Genomic DNA, 27,557 nt, shown 5'->3' with positions numbered 1-27,557 from the left:
AGAGGTGGCTAGGTTTAAGAATGGAATTCCAAAGCTTAGGACCTAGACAGCTCAAGGCATGGCCATGATTGATGGGGCAAAAGGACTGGGTTGCATAAGAGGCCAGAGTTGGCTTCAAGGATTGTAGGGTTTGAGGAGGTTACAGATAAAGGGACTGGTAATGCCATGTTAGAAGCTGATGTAGGTCAATGAGCACAGGGGTGATGTGTTAAGATGACTTAGTGCAAGTTAGGATAATGTAGAAATAGTTAATTTTCATTATTAATAAACTTCTCTAAGCTTCTTAATGTTAGAAACAATGTACTGCGCTCCCTCTCAATTTTAAACTGATACATAAAATGGGGTTGCTCACTTGTTATGTGGCTATTAGCAACCACAGGGCCCTCTGGCTAGCCCCTGGGCTGCTGGCATCAGATTAACATGCTGTCTCATTATAGTACTGCTGAATAATGCACCAGATTTCTTTGAAGATATTCTGGAATGAAATAAACTAAAGAATGCATTTCTCTTATTTACATTAGATAGTCCATCCATTCACAATTCATAAATGCAAATAGCCCAATGTGATGCTTGTATTTGAATTGAATAATCTGACTGGTCTTCATATAAGGGAAAATGACAGAAATGAACCCTAATGCACACCCAGGTTGACTTGACCTTTGCACCATCTTCGCCTTGTCCTGAGGGGGACTGCATAAGCCTGTCTATAATGTGTGTTTCAATGCTGCCAGCAGAAACAGCCGGCAGTAACAATCTTAACCATTTATATATGCTGTATAACCAGCAAGAAAGAATCCATTAAGTAATCTGCCATGGACAAATATAGCTTCAATTTTGCTACAGTTAAATAGACTTAACAGATAGACTTAATACCTCGTGCCTGGGTGTCATAGTTCTGCTGCACCTATATGAATCCACACAGCTGATGATACTGTAGCCGCTGCGGAGAATGGAAATATACCTCTGGAGTTAAGACTTGTTTATTATGGAGTAAGGGTATCTCTTTATCCTGTATCATTCCTGACCTGACAGCATCTGATGGTGACACTGAATGAGCAAAATTGAAACACAAGCCTTCACATGCCTTATCTTTGACAGTGCAAATTAATTCTGCGAGGTGACAAGTTGTAAAATGGTGTTTCATGATTGACTGTGTGCCCATCAATCTGATCATTGTTATCACTACTCTGAAGTGAGTTTCCTGCACCAAGTTCAATTCATCACTAAAACCACTGTCTTCCCCACCTGAAACAGTCCACTTTTTTTCCTGACCTTTCTTAGTACTGATAAATTCATAATTTTAACCTAACTCATGGGGTGGAAAACTCATGATCTAGTGGCACTCTGGTTTTACATCCTGCCCAGTATTGCCTTCCATTGACTTGAGTGTATGGACCTTACTCTGCTGGTGGCAATCTCCTCTATAATTCAGAAGTTTGTTGGCTGCAGACAGTAGAGTAGAAAATCTAGGCTGACATTTCCATGCAGTACTGAGGGAGTGCTGCACTCTCAGAGATGCAGTCTTTTGAATAAGACATTAAACTGAGGGCCTATCTGCCCCCTCAGGTGGATGTAAAAAATCCCATGGCAGTATTTCAAAGAGGAGCAAGGGAGTTTGACCTTGTATCCTAACCAATATTTATCCCTCAAACAACATATAAAAAAACTCCTGGTTATTTTCAGGCTGTTGTTTATGGGGCCTTGCTATATGCAAATTGGTTAACATAGTTCCTACATTACAACAATAAATACACTTCTAAAAGTACTTGATTGGCTGTAAAGTGCTTTGGGACTTTGTGATCTCTTATGTTCACCTGAGGGGACAGATGGGCCCCTCTCTTTAACTTCTCATCCAAAAGACAGCATCTCCGACAGTGCAGTGCTCCCTCAATGCTTCTGGACATACTGAGTTCACAAAAGACGCTGTACAAATGGAACTCTTTATTTCTTTTCAATGGAGAGTAAATTCAGACAAGGTGTAAAACCAGCATTACACCCAATACCGTCAGTTTTCAGATGAGTGGCTTAGGCTATTATTGCAACACCCCTCTGTGTTCCAGTTAATTGATCTCACAATCCTTATCAGGGTAGAGAGGGTGGGTGGGGGAGGGGGCTATGTTGCTGGTTAACTCAATTGGCTAGATGGCTAACATGTGGATCAGATTAATGCCAACAGCATAGGATTTGAACCCTGTTCAGGCTGAAGCAGACTTGGGGCCTGCCTCCTCACCCTATTCATAGCAAAAAAAATCACAGCGCTTTGCCATGGTTCAGCAAATAATCGTCAAGGACCTGCCTTCAGGCAGCGAACTGAAGAAGAATCCTCATCTGTGCTTTTAAATCCCTCATGGTCTTCATCGTCTTCACCCCTTCCTAATGCTGTCCTCCAGCCTCGGACCCCTGGCCTCGCACCTGAGTCAAGTTAACACAAAAATTATCATCACTTTTGACATTAGTGTTGAAATAATTCATGTAGGAGTGAGTCTGCACTTAATCCAAACCACAGAATAAGTTGTATCAGTGGGATTTAGGGATTCAACCATTGATGGCCTGTGACAGGCCCTTTGCATTATGTAGGTCTTATGTCAACTGTAGGCAGAATATTGACAAGTGGAGAGCCTGCTCTTGGGCCTCTGTGGATGTTTACAAGAACAGCCAAATGATAACTATTTCCCCACAATGCCAGTGCTCAGATTTGGACATTGGCAACAGAAAAGGAAAAAATGAAAGACTTATATTTGTATAGTGCCTTTCAAAGTCTTAAGAGGTCAGAGCCAATTAAGTACTTTGCAAGTGTGGTTGCTGTTGTTGGAAGTCAGGCAGCCAACTGGCAAAAAGCAAACTCCCACAAACAGCAATGTGGGGTAATGATGAAATAATCTTTTTTTCGGTGTTGGTTAAGAGACAAACATTGGCCAGAACACTGGAGAGAACTTCCCTGTGTGGGTGATCAAGTTTGCACATCCTCAATCCAAGGTCCAACGTGACATTCCATGACCCTTCCAACAGTTATCTTGGGCTGATAACCGATGCCATATAAGTTACAGCAGTAATGGAGCAAAGAATTAATTCGAGCACAAGTTGGTTTAAAACATTTGCCAATCAATAATATGGCCTGAATTATTTCTAGGTAGGATAAAAGGAATTGTTAACAAATTGGGATTATTTACATTTTAAGGTGGCCTGTGAAGGTCGTCCTTCCCGTCAATCCGGCATTCTGGAGTGGTTAGGAATAACATCCGCGTCCACATGTTATTTCGCATCGAAATCAATGACACCAGACAAAAGCACGGAAGAGAACCTGGAGGAAGTAGATTCAATTGGCAGGGAGGGAGACACAGGTAATAGAAAATTCCAATTCTTTGCTAAATTTAAAAAAAAAAATTAAGTAAATATAATAGTTTCTAGGTGATTATATCAAAGAATGTTCATTGTGGTCAGCTCAATGAATCTCAGTATTTCTGTAAACTGTACCAACACCTAAATATCAAGCCATCAACTCTGTTCTGATGAAAGGTCGTGGCCTGAAATGTTGGGCTGAATTTTATGTGGCCCCGGTAGGTGTGTTTCCTGGGTGGGGGAGTTGGGGGACGTGTAAAATAGGGTGGACGCCCATCCCACCACCTTTCCGCCCATCCCTGAACTCTTCCCCATAATATGGGGGACAGGCAGGCCCTCACGTCATCAGGCTGCCCACCATATTTAAATGAATAATCAAGGGTCAGTGGACCTGTTGTCAAGCCAATTGACCCAGATGATTTGCTGCCCATGCCATAAAAGGTTTGGCATGGGCAGCCAGGCAAGAGCGGGAGGCCCGATTTTTTTTTGTCATAAATAAAACGCTTCAAGGGCAGGAAGGGGGTGTCACTCTTCAGAGGCTTCCCTTTGCCGATCGTGGGGCGGACCCCGCCCCCTTAGGTCAATCTGCTCCTTCCTTCCAACCTGCTCCCTCCCTTTTAAACTCAACCGCCCCACCTCCGGCTCCTCTCCCTAACCTACCCAAACCCTCCCAGCCCAACACCTCAGACTTACCAGCTCTGGGGATCCATGGGCTTTGGTGGTCGTCTTCTCCTGAAATCCCAGCAGCTGCTACTGAAGCCTTCCTGATGCTGCCAGGGCTGGTGGAGCTGCTGGTCAAAGAGAGATGGATGTCCCACTCTGCTCTCATTGGTCCACCCTGCAGCACGGGGCAGGTCAGCACGGAGCATGTAGGCTCCATGCTGATGTGGTTTCTGATGGTACGTGTCATCTGCACCCCCCCACCGCCCCCAAAACCCATGTATTATTCAGCCCTTTAATTCTGTTTCTCTCTCCACGGGTGCTGCCAGACCTGTTGACCATTTCTATCATTTTCTGTTTTTATTTCCGTTCTCCAGCATCTGCAATATTTTGCTTTTGGATTAATGTTTAATTCACTGTCACTTCTCTTCCAGGAATGCCCACCTTGAAGTTCTGTTCTCCTCTCTGACGGGGTTTCAGTTTGTCTATTTTACCTTTCTCACTTTCATTGCTTTCTATTTCCCTACTCTTGTTCGATCAGGAATCTACCAAAACCCGCTTTAACATTTCCTTCCTCAGCAACTGTCTCCAGCTCCGACTTATTTCACATGGATCCCAACTGAAACTCCACCTTTCATATTTCGAATCCGCCCTTAATTACAGATGTCCGAGACATTCAACATTCCTCGAACCGCTGTCCTTGCTGCATCCTGAGATCCACACTCAGTGCCATAGGCCGCCATGTGAACAGTCTTGACCTCCCTCTTCAGTACCAACTGGCAAAAAAAAAGTTCTGTTTAAAGGTCATGACCTGAAACGTTAACTGTTTCAATCTCCGCAGATGCTGCCAGACCTGCTGAGTACTTCCAGCATTTTCTCTTTTTATTTTTGTCAACTTATTGTTTGGTACTCGTTATTAATTTTTTAAAAAGCAAGTTTCTTTCATTTTGCTTTCCACATTTTCTACTGAGTAGTTTCGTCTCCTAATCAAGAGATAAATTATCTGCTAAGTGCTGATGTCTTTTAGGAAGTCCCAGTAATCTGACTGAAAAGGAAGAGTCAGTGGAAGATGATGGTGAGCTCATTGAGGTGGGTGTGGAGGCTGAGCTGCTGCAAGCGCAGGGACTGATTGGAGACTATGACTTCCAGAAGCAAGTTCAGAATGTGACTGTCCATTTGGCTGCAAGCCAAGAACCGCTTTTTGACTACAATCTCAGAGAGACTGCACACCATTCCAAATCCCAAACTGGGAGTGAGGATGAAGATGATTATGAGGTACTTTACAAAAATTCATTCTCACGCTGGCATGGGTGGCATTTATTGCCCAGCCATAGTTGCCCTTGAAAGAAAGGAAGGACTTGCATTTAGGTAGCACCTTTCATGAATGCAGGATGTCGTATAGCACCTTATATCCAATGAAGTACATTTTTTACTTGCAGTCACTGCTGTAATGTAGGACATGTGCACAGCCAGTTTCTGCACAGGAAGGTCCCACAAACAGCAATGTGATAAGGACCAGATAATTTGTTATATTAATGTTGGTTGAGGCATAAATATTAAATATTATTTAGAGAATTCCCCCACTTTTCTTCAAAATAGGGCCATGGGGTCTTACTTTACATCTATTTGAAAGGGCAGTATTTACATGGTTTACTGTCTGGACTGAAAGGCAGCATTTCAGTCTGCTTTTCATGAATCAGTAGCTCAGTGACAATGTAGCACTCCCTCATGCTGCAATGAAGTGTGAGCTTGGATTTTGTGCTCAGGTCCCTGGATTGGGAATTGTAGCTACAACCTTTGCACTCAGAAGTGAGAGTACTACACATTGAGCCATGGCTAATAGTTTCAGAAGATCATAGTGAACCACCTTCTTAAGCTGCTGCAGCCTGTGGTGAAGGTGCTTCTACAATGCTGTTAGGTAGGGACGTCCAGGATTTTGACTCAATGTGGAGAAAGAAATGGTTCTGTATATCCAAATCCAAATGAAGGGGAAATGGAAGATCGTTGTGTTGCTTTGAAGCTGCTGCCCTTGCCATCTAGGTGATGGAGTTCATGGGTTTGGGAGATGTTGTTAAAGATATAATTCAGGCTTCAAGTTACTGTGGTGGGAGAGGGAGGTAAGGAGAGCAGAGGAAAATGCCAAAATACCAATCATCTGCTCAAGAGACATTTGGAGAATCAAAAATTCTCATTCAATAAGAATGTCGTGAATTCTACTTCAGATATTTTATAACTCCCAAGAACTCAAGAGGACCATGTCTAAAATAAGACCTATGGACGTTGAATTGGTCCATAAAAAACAGAAAAGCTATAATACAGTCAGTTACTCATTAAGTCAGCATGTACTGATACTGGTCTCCAGCCCAGATAAATGGGAAGGGTTAGCAGCAGGAAGGGCATCTGGCTGTAAAACCACCCACCAAATATAAAAAAAGATGGTTGAAGTGAAGGACTGGTCAAGCAGCAATGTGTTGACCTCATATAACATGGGGGAAAAAGCTGAAAAGAGAAAGGAAAGGAGGGAGAGGTAGTTAGTTACTCACTGTCTTAACTAACCCAGCCTCTCTATATTGATGCTTTGTCTCCCTGATCCTCTCTGCTTAGATGCAGCTGTAGCAACCTCAATTATCTTTAATAAGGCCCAGTGAAGAGTGAAACCAATAAGAAAAATGGGCAACTCCAACTGACAGATGACTCACTTAACTCTGTAATTAATGAATATAAACTAGGTGAGAGAGTTGCCAAGTAGCTGATGTGGTAATTCTTAGGTTGCCCTAAATAACCATTTCATACCAGGTAAATAGAATTTACTTTCTATCAGCTGAGGTAAATCTATAGTTTTGCTTTGACTCTATTTGAGGACACTTTACCACCATAAGGTGGAAGGAACATTTCTTCTTGGCATATTTTCATTTGGAATTAGTTGAGCTACTGATTTGTGAAAATTTGATGAGTGAATGTTCATTCACTACTGAACACTTTTTTATTTCAAAGAGCTTTGAATTTCTCAGGTTGGTTATGCATCTGTTCATGGAGACATGGGCCTGAATTTTTCGGATGGTGGGGGTCTCGCTTCCTGCCAAATGAAGAGTCAATATGGAACACATCCTGCCAATTCAGAGTGCCCTGCAGCCATTTCATACTCGAATGAGCATTAACTGGCAGCAGGCAGGACTTCCGGCTCTCACTTGGGAGGAAGTCTCACCTCAGAGGGCTGCTGGCCAATCTGATTGGCCAGCCCCTGCAGCAACAAGAGCTGCAGTGGGCTGGTGAGGAAATGCAAGAAGACGCCTGAAACTAGGTCCATGCACCGGAGGCCCAGGTAAGTTCAAAGGGTCCCAGGGCAAGGTGGAGGGAAGGGGGAAGGTTCGAGGGAGGCAGGGAGAGGGAGGTCCAGAGGCCACTGGACCTTAAAGGGGGGGGGTGCAGGACACCCAACTTCAGAATGAGGTTTCTGATGGAGGCATCCTAACATTCCTGCCCAGGATCTAACTCTGTTGATTTTCCAGCATTCGCCCAGGCAACTTTAATACTCCCGTCAGCCTAAAGGTTGAGGTTGGGTGGGGAAACGGCCCCCAAGTGGCCAATTAAGGACCTCAATTGGGGCAAGGGTGGGCTTCCTGTCCGAGGCTTTGCCCTCCACAGCCTAAAATTGCTGTGAGGCTGGAGCAGGCAAGAACCCGGAAGTAATCCTGTCCTTTCAATTCCCCCCCACCTAAAAACCCGCCGGTCGGGGAGGCCATGGTGTTGTATTCTCTGCTGCAATTCTACAACAACGACTTATATTTCTATCAAACTTTTAATGTAATAAAAAGACACAGTACTTCACAGGAACATTGTAGATCAAAATTAGATAACAACCACATAAGCCAATATTAGGACAGGAGGCCAAAAGCTTGGTCAAAGAGGGAGGTTTTAAAGAGCACGTTAAAGAAGCAAAGTGAGGTGGACAGTCCAAGAGGTTTAGGGAGGGAATTCCAGAGCTTAGGGTCCAGGTAGCTGAAGGCATGGCCACCAAATGTGGAGCACGTACAATCAGGGATGCTCAAGAGTTAGAGGAACCCAGGTATTTTGGAGGGTTGTGGAACTAGAGGAGATTACAGAGATAGGGAAGGTGAGGTCGTGGAGGCAATTGAAAGCAAAGATGAGATTTTTAAAATTGGTTCCCCACCAAGCAATGCCTCAATGTAGGTCAAAAAGCACATGGATGATGGGAGAACAGGACTTGTTGTGAGTAAGGAGATGGCTAGAGGGAGGAATGGATCGAATGAGGCAGGCTGATCAGGGGCGTGTTGGAATAGTCAAGTCTAGAGGTAACGAGTGTCATAATTTAGAGTTTCAACAGCAGATCAGCTGAGCCAGGGGTGAGGTCAGGTGATGTTACTGAGGTGGAAATAGGCCACCTTAATGATAGCACAGATATGAAGTCAGAAGCTCATCTCAGATATGACACCAAGGTTACCAACAATCTGGTTTAGTCTCAGATTGTTGTCAGGGAGAGGGATAGAATCTCCAGTTAGGGAATGGCTTTTGGAATGCGAACCGAAGACAATGGCTTCAGTCTTCCCAATATTTAGTTGGAGGAAATGTCTTTTCATAGAGCACTGGATGTCAGTTAAGCAGTCTGATGATTTAGCAACAGTGGAGGAGCTGAGAGAGGTGGTGATAAGGTAACCCTGGGTGATGTTAGTATTCATGTGAAAACTAATGCTGTGCTTTCGGATGATGGCACCAAGTGGCAGTGTTCAGATGAGAAATAGGAGGGGGCCAAGGATAGATCCTTGGGGGACACCAGATGTCACAGTGCAGAGCAGGAAGAGCCACTACAACTGATTTTCTGACTACAATTAGATAGATAAAAATGGAACTAAGTGGGAGCTGTTTCACCCAACTGGGGATATTGGAGAAGAATGATGTGGTCAACTGTGTCAAAGGCTGCATGCCAGCTCAAGAAGGAAGAGGAGGTATAGTTTACCTTTGTTACAGTTACATAGGATGTCATTTGTGACTTTGATAAGAGCGGTTTCAGTATTGTGGCAGGGGTGGAAACCTGATTGGATGGATTCAAATATGGAGTTCTGGGACACAGGTTTAGGAGGCTGCAACACATTCAGGGACATAGAAGAGGAAAGGAAGATTGCAGATGAGACAGTAATTTCCAAGAACAGTGGATTTCAAGTGTTGGTTTTTGAGGTGAAGATGGTGATGACAGATTTAAAGCAAAGAGGGTCAGCACCTGAAGTGAGAGAACTGTTAACAACCTCAGCTACCATGGGGACCAGTAGGGGCAGATGAATGGTCAGGAGCTTAGTGAGTATCGGATCACAAGAGCAGGAGAATGGAGAATGGACAATGGACCAGATGAGCTCAGAGAGGGCATGAAGGAGATAGAAGAGAAATTAGGGAGAGATGAGAGTTCGGGCTAGGGCAGGGGGAAACTTTAGAGGATGTTTGGCCCGGTGGGTTGGTAAAAGGAAGGGAAGCGGCGGAGGCAGCTTCAAAGAAGAGTCGTGTTGGACTCAAAACGTTAACTCTGCTTCTCTCTCCATGGATGCTGCCAGACCTGCTGAGTTTTTCCAGCACTTCCTGTTTTTAGTACTGCGGTCCTCAACGTGAGAAACAACAAAGCCACTTCTGCAATCATCATCATTATTAAACTGACCCTTAAAATAGGATTGACTATTTGTAGTGTAACTATCAGCTATCATGGGACTCTGACTAGCCCTAGTGCTGCTAGCATCAGATTAACATAGCCTGGTTGCAGTACTGCCCAGATTTCTTTGAAAATATCCTGGAATGAAAAGAATTAAAAACCTTGTTTCTCTTATTTACATTAGACAGTCCAAACATTGACAGAATACATTGAGTGTTTCCCGCATAAATGCAAGTAACCCTATGGGATGCTTGTATTTGAATTGAATAACCTGATTCAATACTCATTTCCGAAGACTTTGATCTGTGAGACTGTCTCCATTCAGAGAGAAATGACAGAAAACCCAGTGCATATCCAGACCTCCTTGAGCTTGCATCATCTTCGCTTTGTCTTGAGGGGCAATGTATAAGCCCATCTAGGATGTGTCTGTATGCTGCTGGGAGAAACAGCTGGCAGTAACTATTCTAAGCACATATGTGCTGCATGACCAGCAAGAAATAATCCAATAGTAATTCACCATAGACTAGGAAGTTCCAATTTTGCTACAGTTAAATAGACCTGTCAGATGAAACATTTACCTTGTGCCTGAAAGGCACTGTTCCGCACTATCTGTACTAATCAGCAACTCCTTTCAGGGGACAAGAAAGTAACTGATGTGGAAAATGGAAATATATCTTTGGGATTAAGACTTTTATGGAGTGAAAGTTGCTTTTTATCCAGTGTCATTCTTGACCTGGCAGTAGGAATGCCAACACAACAAAATTCACAAATCGCAGTGTGATAATGACCATGTAATTTTGTTTTAGGTGTTGGTTCAGAGGTCAACATTGTCCAGCACACTGGGGAGAACCCCTGTATCAGTGATCAAGCTTGTATCTGCTTATTCCAGGATGCAACGTTTCCAAAAATTATCTGATGTCTGATGCCATATAAATGAGAACAGTAATGGAGAAAAGAATTAATTCAAGCACAGCCTTGATTAAAACATTTGCCGATCAATAATCTGAATTATTCCTGGGTATGATAATAATGATTGTTCACAAATTGGGATTCTTTACATTTTAAGCTGGCCTCTGGAGTTACTCCCTATGGTCGATCTGACATACTGGAAAAATCAGAATTAACATCTGCACTCAAATGTTACTTGACATCTAACGAGCAAGCCACAGAAGATGATGTGGAGGAGACAGATTCATTTGTCACAGAGGGAGACATAGGTAACATCGAAAATTCCAATTCTACCTAAATGTTAATTAGAATCAAAATCTAAGTAAATACGATGCATAGTTTCTAGATGATTATATCGAGGAAATGTTCATATAGTCAGCTCAATGAAATTGAGCAGTTATTTAAACTAAATATCAATACCTGTCACCTTATTGTCGGTCCTCATCATTAATAAAAATAAAAATATTTTTCAATTTTCTTTCTGCATTTTCCATTGAATAGCTTTGTTTTTTAATCGAGAGAAAATGACCTGATTTCTTTCAGGAAGCCCCAGTGATCTGACTGATGAGGAACAGCAAACGGAAGATGATGAGCTAATTAACGTGACTGAGGAGGCTGAGCTGTTGCAAGCTGAGAGAATGATTGGAGATTATGATCTTCAGAGACAAGTTAGGAGTGCGACTGCCCGTCTGGCTGCAATCCGGGAAAATTTTCTGGCCTTTAAACCTGAAGACATTGTACGCCCTTCCAAATCTCAAGCTGAGAGTGAGGATGATGATGATTGGGAGGTACTTTTTAAAACGTTTATTCTTGGGCTGTGGATATCATTGACAAGGCTGTCACTTGTTGCCAAGCCATAGTTTCCCATGAACGAAAGGAAGAACTTGTATTTAGATAGTACCCTTTCGTGACCTCTGGATGTCCTGTAGCACTTTACAGCTAATGAAGCACTGAATTTGAAGGGTGGTCACTGTTACAATGTAGGAAACATGGCTGCCAATCTCTGCAAAGTAAGTCCCCAAAAGCAGATAACTTGTTTTAGTGATGTTGATTGAGGGATACTTGTTGGCTAGGAAGATGGTAAGCTTCCCTGCTTTTCCTCAAAACAGTGGCATGTGATCGTTTACATCCACCTGAAAGGGCAGATGGGGCCTCTAAACCGAAAGGCCACCCTTTGACAATGTAGCACTGCTGCAGTGTAAACTGGAGCTTTGCTTTGAGTTTGTGCTCAAGACCCTGGTGTGGGACTTGAAGCCACAACCCTCTCACTCAGAGGCAAGAGTGCTCCCAACCAAATCATGGAAAAGACTTTGACAAGGTATATTCTTGAACTGCTGCAGTCCATGTGGGGAAGGTGCATCCACAAAACTGTTAGGTAGGGACTTCCAGAATTTTGAACCAGTGACGAGAAGAAACACTGATATTTATCCAAGTCAGGATGGTGTACAACTGGTGCCATTGTTTTCTAGATGGTGGAGTTCGTGGATTTGGGAGATGATGTTAAAGATGTAATTCAGGCTTCAGGTTACTGGGGCGGGAGGCAGGGGGCAATGCCAAAATGCCATTTGACTGCCTCACAGAGCTGTCCCAAGAGGCATCGGGAGTATCAAAAACGCTGGCTCAATGAGAATACCATGGGTCTGACTTCAGGTATTTCATAGCTCCCAAAGTCTCAAGAACTACATCAAATGTAAGCCCTATGGATGCTGAATTGACCTGTAAAACAGAAAAAATATAACATAGTCAGTTACTTGGTTAACCAACCGAGCCCCTTTATCTACATTGTTGGTTAGTCTCCCTGATCCTGTCAGTTTAGATGCAGTCTATTTCTGGGAGCTGTACCAACTGCACTTATCTTGAAAAAGGACCAGTTATTAGTGAAACCAATGGAAGGGGTCATCAACAGTGCTATCAAGCGGCACTTGCTTAGCAATAACTTGCTCACTGATGCCCAGTTTTGGTTCCGCCAGGGCCACTCAGCTCCTGACCTCATTATAGGCTTGGTTCAAACATGGACAAGAGAGCTGAACTCCCGAGATGAGGTGAGAGTGACTTCCCTTGACATCAAGGCTGCATTTGACCGAGTGTGGCATCAAGGAGGCCTAGCAAAACTGGAGTCAATAGAAATCAGGGGGAAACCTCTCCACTGGTTGGAGTCACACCCAGCACAAAGGAAGATGGTTGTGGTTGTTGGGGATTAGTCATCTCAGTTCCAGGACATCACTGCAGGAGTTCCTCAGGGTAGTGTCCTTGGCCCAACCATCTTCAGCTGCTTCATCAATGACCTTCCTTTCATCATAAGGTCAGAAGTGGGAATGTTTGGTGATGATTGCATGATGTTCAGCACCATTCGTGACTCCTCAGATACTGAAGCATTCCATGTCCAAATGCAGCAAGACCTGGACAATATCCTGGCTTGTCCTGACAAGTGGCAAGTAACATTCGCACCACTCAAGTGCCAGGCAATAGCCATCTCCAACAAGAGAGAATCTAACCATCGACCCATAACATTCAATGGCATTACCATCGCTGAATCCCCCACAATCAACATCCTGGGGTTTACCATTGACCAGAAACTGAACTGGACTAGCCATATAAACACTCTGGCTACAAGAGCAGGTCAGAGGCTAGGAATCATGCAACGAGTAACTCACCTCCTGATTCCCCAAAGCCTGTCCACCATCTACAAGGCACAAGCCAGGAGTGTGATGGAATATTCCCTACTTGCCTGGGTGAGTGCAGCTCCAACAACACTCAAGAAGCTTGACACCATCCAAGACAAAGCAGCCCACTTGATTGGCACCACATCCACAAACATTCACTCCCTCCTCCACCACCAACATACAGTAGCAGCAGTGTGTACCATCTACAAGATGTACTGCAGGAATTCACCAAGGCTTCTTTGACAGCATCTTCCAAACCCACGATCACTACCATCTAGAAGGACAGGGGCAGCAGATAGATGGGAACACTACCACCTGGAAGTTCCCCTCCAAGTCACTCACCATCCTGACACGGAAGTATATTGCCATTCCTTCACTGTCGCTGGGTCAAAACCCTGGAACTTCCTAACAGCACTGTTGGTGTACCTGCACCACATGGACTGCAGCAGTTCAAGAAGGCAGTTCATCACCACCTTCACAAGGGCAATTAGAGATGGGCAATAAATGCTGGCCCAGCCAGCAAAGCCCACATCCCGTGAAAAAAAAATTTAAAAAGAGAAATGAGCAATTCCAGCTGACTGGCTTCTCATTTAGTTCCATATAATTAACTAATAGTTAAGAATTGCTAAGTATCTGTTGTGAATTTCGAGGTTGTCCTAGATGACCTTTCTGTTAGCTGAGTTATATGTCCAGTCTTGCCTTGAGTCTCTATTTAAGAGGATTTTTAGCACTATAAAGTGAAAGCAACATTTCTTCCCGGTGTGTCTTCAATTGAAATTACTGATTTGTGAACATTTGATGAGTTAACGTCCATTTACTACTGAACAATTTGACTTCAAATATCCTTGAATTTCTAGCCAATTGTGCAACTGCTCCTTGAGGCATGAGGGTTGTATTTTACTGACAATCAGGTAGTGACAGAAAATGAGGAGGAATAGAGGTAGTGAGATCTACTACAATGTGCTGGCTGACCTGTATGTTCCTCACTGTATCTGCTGCCTCTATTTCCTTCATGTAAATAAAGTCCACACTGCTTATAGCAGGTGCATTTATGTGACCACAATTTGGTCAGTATAATGGGGCAGCAATATTACAGTGATTTACCAAATAACAGGAATGCTGTAGATTACTGTTGAATAAACCAAACAGGACTGCATTGCATTGCAACCAGCTGCATGTAAACAGCAGACAGTACAACCTGTAACTGCACACCATTTAAAGGGGATTAGAAAGATTTATGTACATAAAAAGTAATTGTACCTTCGCAAGATGCTATTGTACTATGTTCTTGTAGCCTGTTTGCCTTAATGAGGTATGAATGAGTGAGTCAATCCAACTGTTTGTCCCCGAGATAAACAATGCAATTAAGATGCTTTAACCAGCAGTAAATTGATGTTAATGCAAATCAATAATCGTTATCACTTTTTGGCCAATATAAATGACTGTCCATTTTAATACTGGACACTTTAAGTGGTGGGGTTTTAGTAATAGGACTACCCCTACCCCTTCTACTACTAAAACCCCACCACTTAAAGTGTCCAGTATTAAAATGGACAGTCATTTATATTGGCCAAAAAGTGATAACGATTATTGATTTGTATTAACATCAATTTACTGCTGGTTAAAGCATCTTAATTGCAGATATCTCTCTCCTCCCATATTACCACTGCATCCCAAGACCTTCAAAGTGAATCTGCAGGCCTCACCACCCAATTTCTCCTTCATCCTCCACTCCTATCCTTGCCCGAAGTTGCAGTGCAGAATCTAGCTCCCGGACATATCTTTGTGATGCTTTAGTGATGCTCCCAGCTCTTCTTGTACTGCTGTAGGCCAACAGGAATTTGTGCCCTCACAGTGATGGGAGTCCCTATATGAGCTTTGCTACCCCCTGCCCCCACCACTTCAATAGTCTTAGTGGCACAAAATGGAACCAGCTTTCAACACAGTTGATCACCATACTTCGAATGTACAAGACAGAAACAAGCCATTAAGCCCAAATGCTAATATTTATGCTCCTCATGACCCTCCTTCCACCCCTCTTCATCTCACTTTGTTGTTTCTTTCTTCTTCATGTACTTACCCCGCTTCCCCTTAAACACTGGGAAAAACGGTTTGGTGAGACTATACATACAGGAAGTACTGATGAACTATTTTTCATGACCCCAGCGGTGCTAGCTCTCATTGTAATGGGTGTCTCTCTGCTGTTTTATTAATAGGTAGTCAAGAAAAATAAGAAACAGATGCGAGCAATGGTGAATAAACAGTTGAAGCTTACCGACTACGTGTCAGAAGATGAAGCCAACAGCATAGATAATGTTTGGGAACTCACACTGCGCGATCGCTGGAGACTATATAGGTTTAATCTCTCATTAACTATTAACTCTCTGAATTAATTGTGCTTGAGATGATCTGTAAATTGTGTCTTTTTAGGTTAAATATTTTCAAAAGAGATCATTTTGACATTCCTCCGCTTTGTCACTGCTGCCACCCACTCCTCCTGCCGTTGCTGCCAAAATAAAACCTCCCTTGAAGACTTAATGCATTCTGATAATCTCAGCAATGATTCGGGTATATTGCAAGTGGAATAAAATTTAAATTGTATTTAAAAGCTAGGATAAAGTGTGGATATGAAACAATTCGAATCAGCAACACTGATGTGTTGTTGGAGGCCAAATATCACAACAATGAACTTACAATTAGTCCCTTTCTCCCCTCTACAAGCCTTTTATACTGTCTCTGTATCTTGTGGTTTAGAACTTGACTAGTTGGAACCATGGCTTTGGCTGTACTTCCAAATAGTCCTGCAGTAAAGTTGGAACATGGTTGTATACAATAACATCAGAGACAATCTAGCAATATGAAAGAACAGGCTAATAAATATATCTGCACGACACCCACTAAATATATATCCAAGCTCCTTGTGATAAGGAAGATACACAGAAGGTTCATTGCAAATGGCAGTTTGTCATAATCTTTGAAAGATGGCACTTGTCTCCATATAACACCTTGGGTTGAATGTTACAGGGTGCCATGGTCCCCGTCCCCAGCTAAAAAGTTGGAGGGAGCCCGCCCATGCTCCTAATGGCTGCCCCGCAGTAGCCTTAATTGCTTTAAGGTGAGACTTCCACCCCTCATCCCAGGAGGAAGTCCAGCCTTAGAGAGCTGCCAGCTAGTCAAAGATGACCGGCATCTTCGTAGTCCCAGCAGCACCAGCTGGGAGAGGTGGCCACTGCTGGGACTGGAGGCCTACCTGTCATGTGCCAAGGAGCCCAGGTAAGTCCAGGTCGGGAGTGAGTGGGGGAGACCAGGGAGGAAGGTTGGGCAGTGGTGGAGGGAATGATCTTTGGGAAGGGGTGCCTCCGATGAGCCCAGGGGACCACGAAAGAGGTCCCCCCTGCCCATCACTTGCCTGGCGCCAGCCCACGTAGCTAAAGCTGCTGTCTCCCTTCATGGTGTGGGCCACCCCCTGCAGCGGATAGAATACTGGCAGCAGCGGGGTGAGGCCCTTAAGTGAGGCCCTCAATAGGCCCAAGGGCAGGTGAGCTGCCTGACGCAGACAGGTCAGGGCGAGCAGGTAGACAGAGTGAAGGCTATTTGCTGTATCTTACGTGCCCCTGCCTTCAAACCTGCCAGCTGAGGAGGGTCAAATCCAGCCCCTTCTTACACAAAGAGATAACCAAAATGTCTCTAGTAATTTTTGCAGTGATTAAATCAAGCAGGGTTGGATCCACTGGAGGAACATGACCTGGGGCAGGAATTCATCTTGTGGTGGCGCAAAATGGGCAGTATTGAACCAGCTGCCCATTTTATACAACGCCTGATATTTTATTCCATTGACTGTAATGGAACAGAAAATCAGGGCTGCATATAACAGGCTGCCAATCCAATTACTGCCCTTTCATCAATGCATGGATGGTCAGTTGTTGAGTATGTTCAAGACGGAGGTGTCAGCTGTGGCTCAGTTCATAGCACCCTCGCCTTTGAATCAGAGGGTTGTGGGTTCATGTCCCACTCCCGGAAAACCAAGAACTGTGATTGTACTCGAAAGAGTTGTAATCTGTGACTGTTGATAACTCGAAAGAGTTTCAAGACAGTGATCAATAGGTTTTTTCGATACTAAGGGAATTAAGGGAATAGTGCAGGAAAGTGAAGTTGATGTATAAAATTGGCCATGATCGTATTGAATGTTAAAAGAGGCTCAAGGATTGAATGGCCTACTGCTACTCCTAGCTCTTATGTCCTGATGAAAGTTAGTAAGAGCCTTTATGATTGGACTGATCTATTTGAGGTGTTTAAAATGATGAAGGGATTCATAATCAACACAAATAAAAATCAGGAGAAATTAAGTGGCCACTTAAGCGCCTCAATTGGCCTGCAGGCCAGAAGGCCGCCCACATGCCTGCCTGCCTGCCCAGATTTGATTGGAGAGAGTTGGGAGGGCAGCGATATCTCCACCCTGCACCTTCCTACTCAATCACACAGCTACCCATCCCTTTCCCCCAGCTGCTGAACTTGCCTCCGGTGGGGCGGGCGGGGGGGTCATTAAATCCCACCCGGCGTCAGTCCATGATGAGTTGTCCAGATTGAGGTGTCAGCTGTGGCTCAGTTCATAGCGCCCTCGCCTTTGAATCAGAAGGTTGTGGGTTCATGTCCCACTCCCGGAAACCAAGAACTGTGAATGTACTCGAAAGAGTTGAATAGTACAGCTGAAAATAACAGCAAGAGAATAAGAATGAGTTGTCCAGATGGTGGTGTAACGAGGTGATTTTATTGCAGGTTATGGTTGTCAATGTACCAAATGGAAACCAGACGTACAATGTTATCACATGAACAGCAATATCAGAAAATTGTCAACCGTCTTGCTGAGTTGAGAAATCAAGAAGAAATGGTACTCCTTAGACAGTCTAAAGTAGTGGGGATGACCACAACAGGTACACACAACTACTTCTAACAGTGCTGACAAATATTCTTTTTTACTTTTGCTTGCTTTCACTTGCTACAGAAGGCAAATGTAAATTCTATTTGTTATGATATTTGCTTTGCACAGTGGACAAAGGAAAACTATAATTTTAGGTATTTTTATATGAGAGTGCTGGTTTTAACAGCATTTTATTTTCTCTTACTGTGATCTGAACTCGCTTCACATTCCTATATAAAATTTGACATAGTACATTCCAGTGGAGCATTGTGTTTACGAAAATTTCCCATTTTAGTTCTCCTCTATTACCTTCACTGAAGTATGAATGGTTTAGACAGTTAAGAAAAAATCTACACAAGCTGTGAGGAATTGGAGGTAATAGCAGAAATTCACTTTCCTGCGTGTTAACAGGATTTATCTGAAGTATATAAGCAAATCATTTATAAAACTGATCATTTTGGTCCTATATTTCAAGGATGGCACATTCTGCTTCACTCCTTCACACTGTTACACAAGGTTGTTAAAGTATTTATTTTGACTGCCATGCGAGAGATGTCCCTCGAGAATGTATTCTGAGCTCTACCTCATCTCTCGACTCTTTCATTGTTGCTAAACCATCAGACTGCTTATCCGACAACCAATACTGGACAAGCAGAAATTTCCCCCAATTAAATACTGGGAGGGCTGAAGTCATTGTTTCGATCCCTGCTCCAAGCTCTCTTCCCAGCTACTGACTCCATCCCTCTCCCCGGCAATAGTCTGAGATTAAAGCAGTCTGTTCGCAACTTTGGTGTCACATTTAACCCTGGGATGATCTTCCGTCAACATCACTAAGACCACCCATTTCCATCTCCATTAACATCTTCCAACTTTTCCCCGACTCAGTTCAGCTGCGGTTGAAACCTTCATTCATCCCTTTGTTACTTCTAGACTTGATTATTCCAATATACTCCTGGTTGCTCTCCCACATTCTACTCTCTGTCCGTAAACTTAAGGTTGCACAAAAATCTGCTTCCCGTCTCTTAACTCACACCTAGTTCCTTTCACCTGTGCTCACTGACCTACATTGGAGTGAAGCAGCATTTTGATTTTTAAACTTGCATCCTTATTTTCAAATCCCTCCATTGCCTCACCCCTCCCTATCTCTGTAATCTCTTCCGGCCCCACCACCTTCCAAGTTATCTGTGCTTCTCTAATTCCAGCCTCTTTAGCGTCCCTAATTTTAATAGCCTTCTGTTGTCTAGGTCCTAAGCTCTGAACATCCTCCCTACACCCCTCCACCTCACTTTCCTCCTTTAAGACACGCCTTAAAACCTACTGTTTAACCAAGCTTTTGATCATCTGACCTACTATCTCCTTATATGGCTCTGTGTCATATTATGCTTTGATAATGCTCCTGTGAAGTACCTTGGGGTGTTTTATTATGTTAATGGTGCTATATACATATAAGCTGTTGTTGGTTTATTTATTGCACAGATTAAAGTGTAACAACTATCTTTTTAGGTGCAGCAAAATATAGAACTGTCCTGCAGGACATTCAGCCAAAAATTGTGATTGTAGAAGAAGCAGCTGAAGTGCTGGAAGCTCATATAATCACCGTTCTTAGCTCAGCCTGTGAGCACCTCATTTTAATTGGTGATCATCAGCAGGTAAGAATTATTACGGATAAACCAGAATGGGGCTCATTTTGATTTTGTACAATAGACGAAAATGGAAAATATTGAGTTAGTTTCCCTTTTTACATCTCTTCTGATTTATATTTGTGTTGACTTTGAATCCTTTTATCATTTTAAACATCTCAATCAGATCACACCATCAACCTTCAGAACCTTAAAGGCATCTGCCCAACTTTCATAACAAAAATGGAGCAGGAGTAGGCCATTCGGCCGTTTGACCTTGCTCTACCATTCATTACGATCGTGGTTGATCTTTCAACCCAACTCCACCTTCCTGCATAATCCCCATATCTTTTAATTCCATTAGTATCCAAAAATCTATTGATCTCTGTCTTGAATATGCTCAACGACAGAGTGTCCACAGCTCTCTGAGAACTTCAAAGATGCACAACCATTTGAGTGAAGAAATTTCTTCTCATCTCAGTCCTAAATGGCCTGTCCCTTAGTCTGAAACTGTGAACCCTAATTCACACTTCCAGGTCAGGAGAAACAGCATCCAAGCATCTTCTCCATGAACTCCTAAAGAATTCTATATATTTTAATGAAATCACTTTTTAAGTCCTATATTCTCTAGAATTTAGAAGAATAATCTACTCAATCTCTCCTCATAGAACAATCACTTCATCCCAGGAATCAGTCCATTGAACCTTTGTTTAGCTCCTTCCAAGGCAACTATACCCTGCCTGAGATACAGAGACCAAAACTCAACACTGCACGCTCGGTATGGTCCAACCAAGGCCCTCTACGATTGAAGTTGGACTTCTTCACCCTTGAATTCCAATCCCTTTGAAATAAAGGTATTTTCAATACCATTTGCTTTCACCAATTGTTTTGGTGCAGAAGGAGGCCAATTGGCCCATCGTGTCAGCACTGGCTCTCCGAATGAGCAACTCACTGAGTGCTATTCCCCCATCTTCTCCCCATAACTCTGCACATTCTTCCTAATTGTTTGCTATAACTGCATGTTAATTTCAGTGAGTTGTGTACAAGGACACCCAGGTCCCTCTGAAAACCAATGTTTCCTGTCTTTCACCATTGGAAAAAAAACCCTGGTTTCTATTTTTCTTTCCGACGTGGGTAACTTCACACTCCTCCATGTTGTATTACATCTGCCATGTTCTTGTCACTCACTTAACCTCTTTGTGTCCTGCTCACAGTTTTCTTTCCTGCCTAACTTTGGCTGAATTTTTACAGGGATGGAGAGGGTCTCCAGCTTAGCCAAAATGGCACTGGAGCCGTGAACCCAATACTCACCATTTTTGATGGGTGGGGGGGGGGTAGTTTACACATCTGTGGTTCACGGAGGCTGCTGCACGTGTAAATGTACAGCTGCCTTCAAATAGGTCCAGTTTTTATCACTGGGATGTCCAAAACATGACTTGTGGGCTTTACACTTTACAGGGGAAGGTCTAAACTTACCAGAGCTACGGGACTCTTTTGGATAGGTCCAGGGACACCTTTGGGAGAGGTAATGAGACCTTTAGGGGAGGTCAAGTGCCCTTTGGGGGAGGTCAGATGCCCTTTGGGATTGTAAAAATTAGACATGAATGTGCATAAAAAGTAAACTCAATGGAACTGTCAAGCTGTCAAAACATTTACATTTCCTGCCCTTTAATTTTTTTAAAAGTCTGTAGTTTAAAAAAACAGTGCTTGCTATTTCATGCTATCTGTTGACATAAGCCTGAGGATTTGTGCTGCATGACTGATTTCACAACCTAACATTATCACAATGGGGTATCTGTCAATTCAGAGTTTGATTGGCAGCTCCAACTGGTTATAAATTCTTTGATGTAGGGTAATGAATATAAATGCTTGTTTTTATAAGGGATTAAGTATCTGAAGGAAATGTTTGTTTTTATAAGAGATTCAGTAGTTAAAGGAATTTAAATATAGTGAATGGATTTTTAATCAGTGTTTTTTAATAGCGAAGTCATCAATAGACACTTAAAACTTCATTTTATTTCATCTCAGCATGGATACTGACTGAGTTGGCGTGGAGGGTGTAAAGGCAAAGGGTCGTGGTTGGAGACATGAGTTGTCACTAAGTTGGCATAGGGGCTATAAAATGCCATGGGGTGGGTAGAGGGGCATAAGTTGGCATGGGGGTATGAGAAGCCATGGGGTTGAGTTGGCATAGATGGGGCATGGATAGTGTGAGAGGGGGGAGGGATAGAGGGCTGTTTTTTGTTTTATTCTTTTTCTTACAAATCCCAGGGCACCGAGGCTGGGCCTTTCACTCAGCCTGCCTCTTCACCCGGCTACACCTGTGGCTCCCTCCGCACTATTTCCAGGTGTGGCGGGCTCGTTGCCCATTAACACCCCACCACCACAGGGACACCTTCTCCCGAGTTGGCCTTGTGGAATTGGGAATTTTCCCGACTCTACGCTCCCAACTTGGGAGCAAAACTCCAGGCCTCTGTATCATCAGAAACTTGGATATGTTATGCTTAGTCCCCTCATCTTAGTCATTGGTAGAGATTGTAAATAGCTGAGGCCCAAACATTGTTCCATGTGATACCCCACTAGTTACAGCCTGCCAACATGAATTTGACCTGATTATTACTCTTGTTTTCAAACTTCCATCCATGCGAATATATTAACCCCAATACCATGAGGCCTCAGTTTGTTCAATAACCTCATGTGTGCCACCTTATCGAATGCTTTTTGAAAATCCAAATACACTACATCCACAGGTTTCCCTTTATCTACCCTAGTAGCTACATGCTCAAAAAACTCTAATAGGTTTGTAAAACAGCATTTCTTTCTCATAAATCTGTGTTGGCTCTACCTAATCATATTATGATTTTTCTTTTAAATTAATGGGCAGAAATTTGGGGATGCGCTCTCATTCCTCCCAATTTTCCCTTCATTGCCACTGGCAGGTGATTCAATAGCGCCAAGTATTCAAACAGGTATATATTTACCTCAAAAAGACTTATGGCATTACTGGCTTGTGTCACCCTTGGTTCATTGGTAGCACACTCCCTAATGAGTCCTAAAGTTGTAGGTTCAAGTCCAACTTCAGAGATTTGAGCATATAATCAAGGCCGACTCTCCAGTGTAGTACAGAAGGAGTGCTGCGCTGTGGAGGTGCCGAATTTCAGATGAGACTATAAATTGAGACCCAATTTGCCTTTTTAGCTGGATGGAAAAGATGGAAAAGCAGGGGAGCCTTCCCCAGTGTCTTGGCCAATATTTATTCCACAAGCAATATCACTAAAACAGATTATCTGGTCATTATCACATTGTTGTTTGTTGGAGTTTGCTGTGCTCTAATTACCTACCAAATTTCTCTACATTACAATAGTGAGTATTCTTCAGAAGTACTTCATTAGCTGTAAGACACTTTGGGGTGCTCTGAAGTCATGAAAGGTGCTATATTAATGCAAATCTGTTGTTTCTTTCTAATTCTTATTGGTTCACCTTCAGTGAGACAAACCTGAATTGTGTCCTATCCGTATGTAATTAATCCCCTGTTCAGTTTTGAAGGTTGGCAAAGGAGGAGTTGCTCATGTTGCAATTTGCTAGCACCGCAGATTCAATCAGTCCCATCTTACAAAATTTTGGTGACCCCCCCTGTTTTATCACTTTCTAATTGCAGCTTCGTCCAACTGCGACTGTGTATGAACTTGCGAAAAGTTTCAACTTGGACGTTTCCTTGTTTGAGCGGCTGATAAATATGAATGTGGAGTTTGTCCGGCTCGATTATCAAGTGAGTTTCGCAATCTGGTAACCGCTGGCAATTCAACTAATACTCCTGAGAGTCTAATTCTTCATTCCACATTTGTCTCCCTTGACATGAAACTATATTGCCATTACAACTTTTTTCCTTTCTGTTTTTAAGCATTATTTATGTCCTTTCTTGCTGAACTTATGTTCTCTACCTGGAAGGGAGGAAGGAGGGACAAGAGAGGTCAGGAAACATAGGCCTGCTTTTGGGCCTCCTCCACTTATCTGAGATCTAAGTCAGAAGATCTGATACTGAGGTGCCATTTGCCAATGTCTAAATTTTAAGTCTCTAGTATTTGTCCTCAATTCAACATTGTCAAGTCTTATCTGAGTTAAATGGCACTTTAAGTTTATTGTCTAATCAGCAATACAGACCTTTGGTATGAATTGCCAGTGACTGTATGAACAACTGCACAGCACAAGATGGGCAAATCTTCATTATCCAACACCATATTTCAATGGATTGAAAATTGGATGGGTTCTACAACCTCAGTAAGCAACAAGGAAAAATGTTGAGGCCTGTGGTAAAAGAGCAGTAGAGTGAAACTAATATAGTTCTTTCAATGAGCCAGCACATTCACAATGGACTGGATGGATTCCTTCTGTGCTAATGATTCTAGGAACAGCATCACAGCCTAGGCAAAGACAAAAATGTAGCTGATGATCTCTTGTTTTCAGTACTGAGGCCTTGTTTAAAATGAATTACGTCCTCTCCTATCCCCTACCTCATGACTATCAGTGGATGAATGCAGTGTGTGTAGTTGAATCTCTTATCTCAGCTGAGATCTGGCTGACCACCATATTATTTCATGAGATGTGGGCATCACCACATTGTTGCCATTCCTAACTGCCATTTCAGCGGGCAGTTAGGAGTCAACCAGATTGCTGTAGTCATATGTAAGCCAGACTAGGTAAGAGTGGCAGATTTCCTTCCCTACATTAGTGAGCTGGCAGGTGTTTATGACAATGCATGATTTCATGAAAGTATTGTGCATTGAAGGTTTTTTTTTAAAGTGTTCACAATGATATTTTTTTGATCTGGCTATTTTTCTTAAATTGTCAAGACTTTTGTGTGTCACTTGTTCTTAGGTTCTTCTTTCTAGGTGTGTAACTCTGTTAATTATGTCAGGGCGTGTCCTTTTTATTCACAACAATCTGCATGAATCTCACTGTTATACTTTTCTCTTCCTTGCTCAGCATCGAATGCGCCCTGAAATCGCAAAACTGATAACTCCACACATCTATGACAAGTTGGAAAATGCAGAGTCTGTGAAGCTGTATGAAAACATCAAGGTAACTTTTACTCTAAACTCATGAAGCATTTTGTGTCCGACTGAGACCACCTCTCCAGAAGATATATGACTAGGTTTTCCACAGCTACTGTGCTGGAACACAAATTAAAGAGGTGATGGGTATTAGATAATCATAATCACACCATAAACACAAGTCTAAGCTGTGCCTCAATTGGTAGCACTCTCACCTCTGAGTCAGTAGGTTCAAGACTCACTCAAGAGACTCAGGGCAACGTTTTCCCCCCGTCGGGGGGGAATGTGTGGGCGGGGGCGGGCAGGTTCCCGATGCCATTTTAAGTAGGCGGGCCAATTAAGGCCCGCCCAGCATGACGTCCGCCAGGAAGCGCTATGCTCTCCCTGTGCGGGCGGGGGGGGGGGATTCCCTGAGCCGGGAGTGCGCTCTTTGTGCATGCGCGCGAAAGGGCACACAGATCTCCCTGAGGCAAAGTGCTGCCTCAGGGAGATTGGCTCAGATTTGAAACTTCAAATAAAGATGAGAAAAAAATCTTTGCTGCCATGTTCCCTCATGTGACACTGTCACTTGAATTGGGACATGTCCATAACTTTTATTTTGAAATATTCTGAGATTTTTAAATCACTCCAGAAACCTCACCCCACCCGTGGATGAGGTTTCATGTTTTTTCTGAAGCCCGCCAGGGCTCCCAGCCTGCCCACCAACCTTAAGGTTGGATGGGCAGGTCCATTAATGATTTCAATTAGTTTTTTAGTGGCTTTAATAGGCTGTTGACAGGTCGGTGGGCGCGCAGCTGACTTGGTTAGCTAGTCCATTACCATTACGCCACCATCTCCCCCTTTTTCCAGGGATAATTTAATTTTATTCAGGATAAATTTCACAGCTGAGCCAAGGCTACTGTACCATGGGTCACTCAGATGTAGGTGGTGGGGTTGTGGGTTGGGTGGGGGGGGAGGAGGTTGGTGGGGGGGGGGGGGGGCGTGGTTGCAGGAGAGAGAGAGATTAGGAAAGCAATGATGGTAGAGGATTAGTTAGCTGTTTCTGTAAATGCATATATGATTCCAGGATGGTATGTTGCCTCTCTGGTGTCAGGTTCAAGGATGTCACTGAGTGGCTGAAGAACATTCTGAGGAAGGAGGGTGAACAGCCAGAGATCGAGGTCCTTATTGGTACCAATGACAAAGGTAGAAAGAGAAATGAAGTCCTGCAGGCAGATATTAGGGAGCTAGGAAAAAAAAATAAAAAGCAGGATCTCAAAGATAGTAATCACTAGATTGCTCCTGGTGTCACGCACTAGTGAGTACAGAAATAGAAGGATAGTGCAGATGAATGTGTGGCTGGGGAGATGGTGCAAGACGGGGGGGCTTTATATTCCTGGGGTCTTGGGGCCAATTCTGGGGAGGTGAGATCAGTACAGGCTGGACTCCAGCAGAGTTGGGACCAATACTGTAGTGAGGAGGGTTGCTTGTACTGTTGGGGAGGGTTTAAACTAGCTTAGCAAGATGATGAGAACCTAAGCATAGATTCAGAAGGGACAGAAGCAAAGCTGGAAGTGGAAGTCAGAAAATTAGTAAGTGAGTATCGGAAGCTAGAGGAAACAAAGGCTAAAAAATAGATGGCAATGGAGTTGTTCAGTGGTTAGTGGTTTATAGTTCAATGCAAGGAATCCAGTGAATGAAGAAAATTAACTGCGGGCACGGACACTTGCAAGTGTGCCATCAAAGCTATAAATGAAACATGGCCTAAAGAAGGGTCGTAATTGCTGCTCAAAATTCCTGGTTACAGAATTTTCGGACTGGATAGAGAGGGACATATAAAAAGGATGGATGGCCACAGTGTTAGTTAAAGAAACAATCACGGCTATGAAGATGGATGATATGCTAGAAGGATCATCAAATGAGGCCATATATGTTGAACTGAGGAATAAAAAAAATAGAGCAGTTACAGCTTGGGGAGTGATTGCCAAACAATCAAAGGGAAATGAAAGAGCAAATATGTAGTCAAATTTCTGAGAAGTCCAGAAACAATAGGGAAGTAAGTTAAGGGATTTCAACAAGCCTAGTATTAATTGAGATATATCAGTGTAAAAGGTACAGAGGTCACAGAATTCTTAAAATGCATGCAGGAGAACTGTTTTAGCCAGTACATAACAAGCCCAACAGGAGAAGGGGCAGCTCTGGGCTTAATTTTAGGGACTGAAACTTAACAGCGGGAGAACATTTTGGTGGTAAAGATCATGCGCCCAATTTTCTCCTTTGAGGCAGGACTCGGGGGTAAGGTCATTTCCCAGCATCACAATCCCGCCTCCTGAGTGTCTGTGCCCACCCACCACATTTTCACCCTCCACAGTTGGGGGCAGGATGGAGTCAGGACTGCTGCCTCCCAAAGCAGGGCGGAAGTGGAAACAGAGGCAGGCAGATGCCAAGGTCTGCCTCCATTCATTGGGAGACTGGCCCAGTTTTGTAGAGGTCCAATATCCTCCCATGCCCAATCATCCAGTATCCACTATGTATAGAACTCTTGAGCCCTATAATAATATTGGGAAGTCTTTGAGATGCTCATAAAAGTGTCAAAATAAACAGTCATTCTAAAACCACTTAAAATTCCTATTAAATGTTCATTTAACTGTCAGATAAACAAACTGATAATTCCCTTCACAACTGTATCAACAATCCCTGTTGAGCTGAATCCATTAGTGGGGTTTG

The 27,557-nt window shown here is 43.2% G+C and overlaps 1 protein-coding gene across 1 annotated transcript in view; it reads left to right on the top strand.

Annotated features, from left to right (window-relative positions):
• Nucleotides 1-27,557, top strand: part of LOC144679102 (NFX1-type zinc finger-containing protein 1-like) — a 47,134-nt gene that overhangs the window by 7,778 nt on the left and 11,799 nt on the right. The window contains exons 4-12 of the mRNA XM_078539404.1: nucleotides 3,179-3,341; nucleotides 5,027-5,274; nucleotides 10,719-10,869; nucleotides 11,144-11,388; nucleotides 15,480-15,619; nucleotides 18,040-18,194; nucleotides 19,685-19,830; nucleotides 23,459-23,569; nucleotides 24,784-24,879. Of these exons, the coding sequence (XP_078395530.1) occupies nucleotides 3,179-3,341; nucleotides 5,027-5,274; nucleotides 10,719-10,869; nucleotides 11,144-11,388; nucleotides 15,480-15,619; nucleotides 18,040-18,194; nucleotides 19,685-19,830; nucleotides 23,459-23,569; nucleotides 24,784-24,879 (1,455 nt within the window). The remainder of the gene's footprint in view (nucleotides 1-3,178; nucleotides 3,342-5,026; nucleotides 5,275-10,718; nucleotides 10,870-11,143; nucleotides 11,389-15,479; nucleotides 15,620-18,039; nucleotides 18,195-19,684; nucleotides 19,831-23,458; nucleotides 23,570-24,783; nucleotides 24,880-27,557) is intronic.

Source organism: Cetorhinus maximus, chromosome 3 (genome assembly GCF_964194155.1).
Source record: "Cetorhinus maximus chromosome 3, sCetMax3.hap1.1, whole genome shotgun sequence".
Lineage (NCBI taxonomy): Eukaryota > Metazoa > Chordata > Chondrichthyes > Lamniformes > Cetorhinidae > Cetorhinus > Cetorhinus maximus.
The sequence above is the reverse complement of the archived record's forward strand: the minus strand, read 5'-3'. Positions and strand labels throughout refer to the sequence as shown.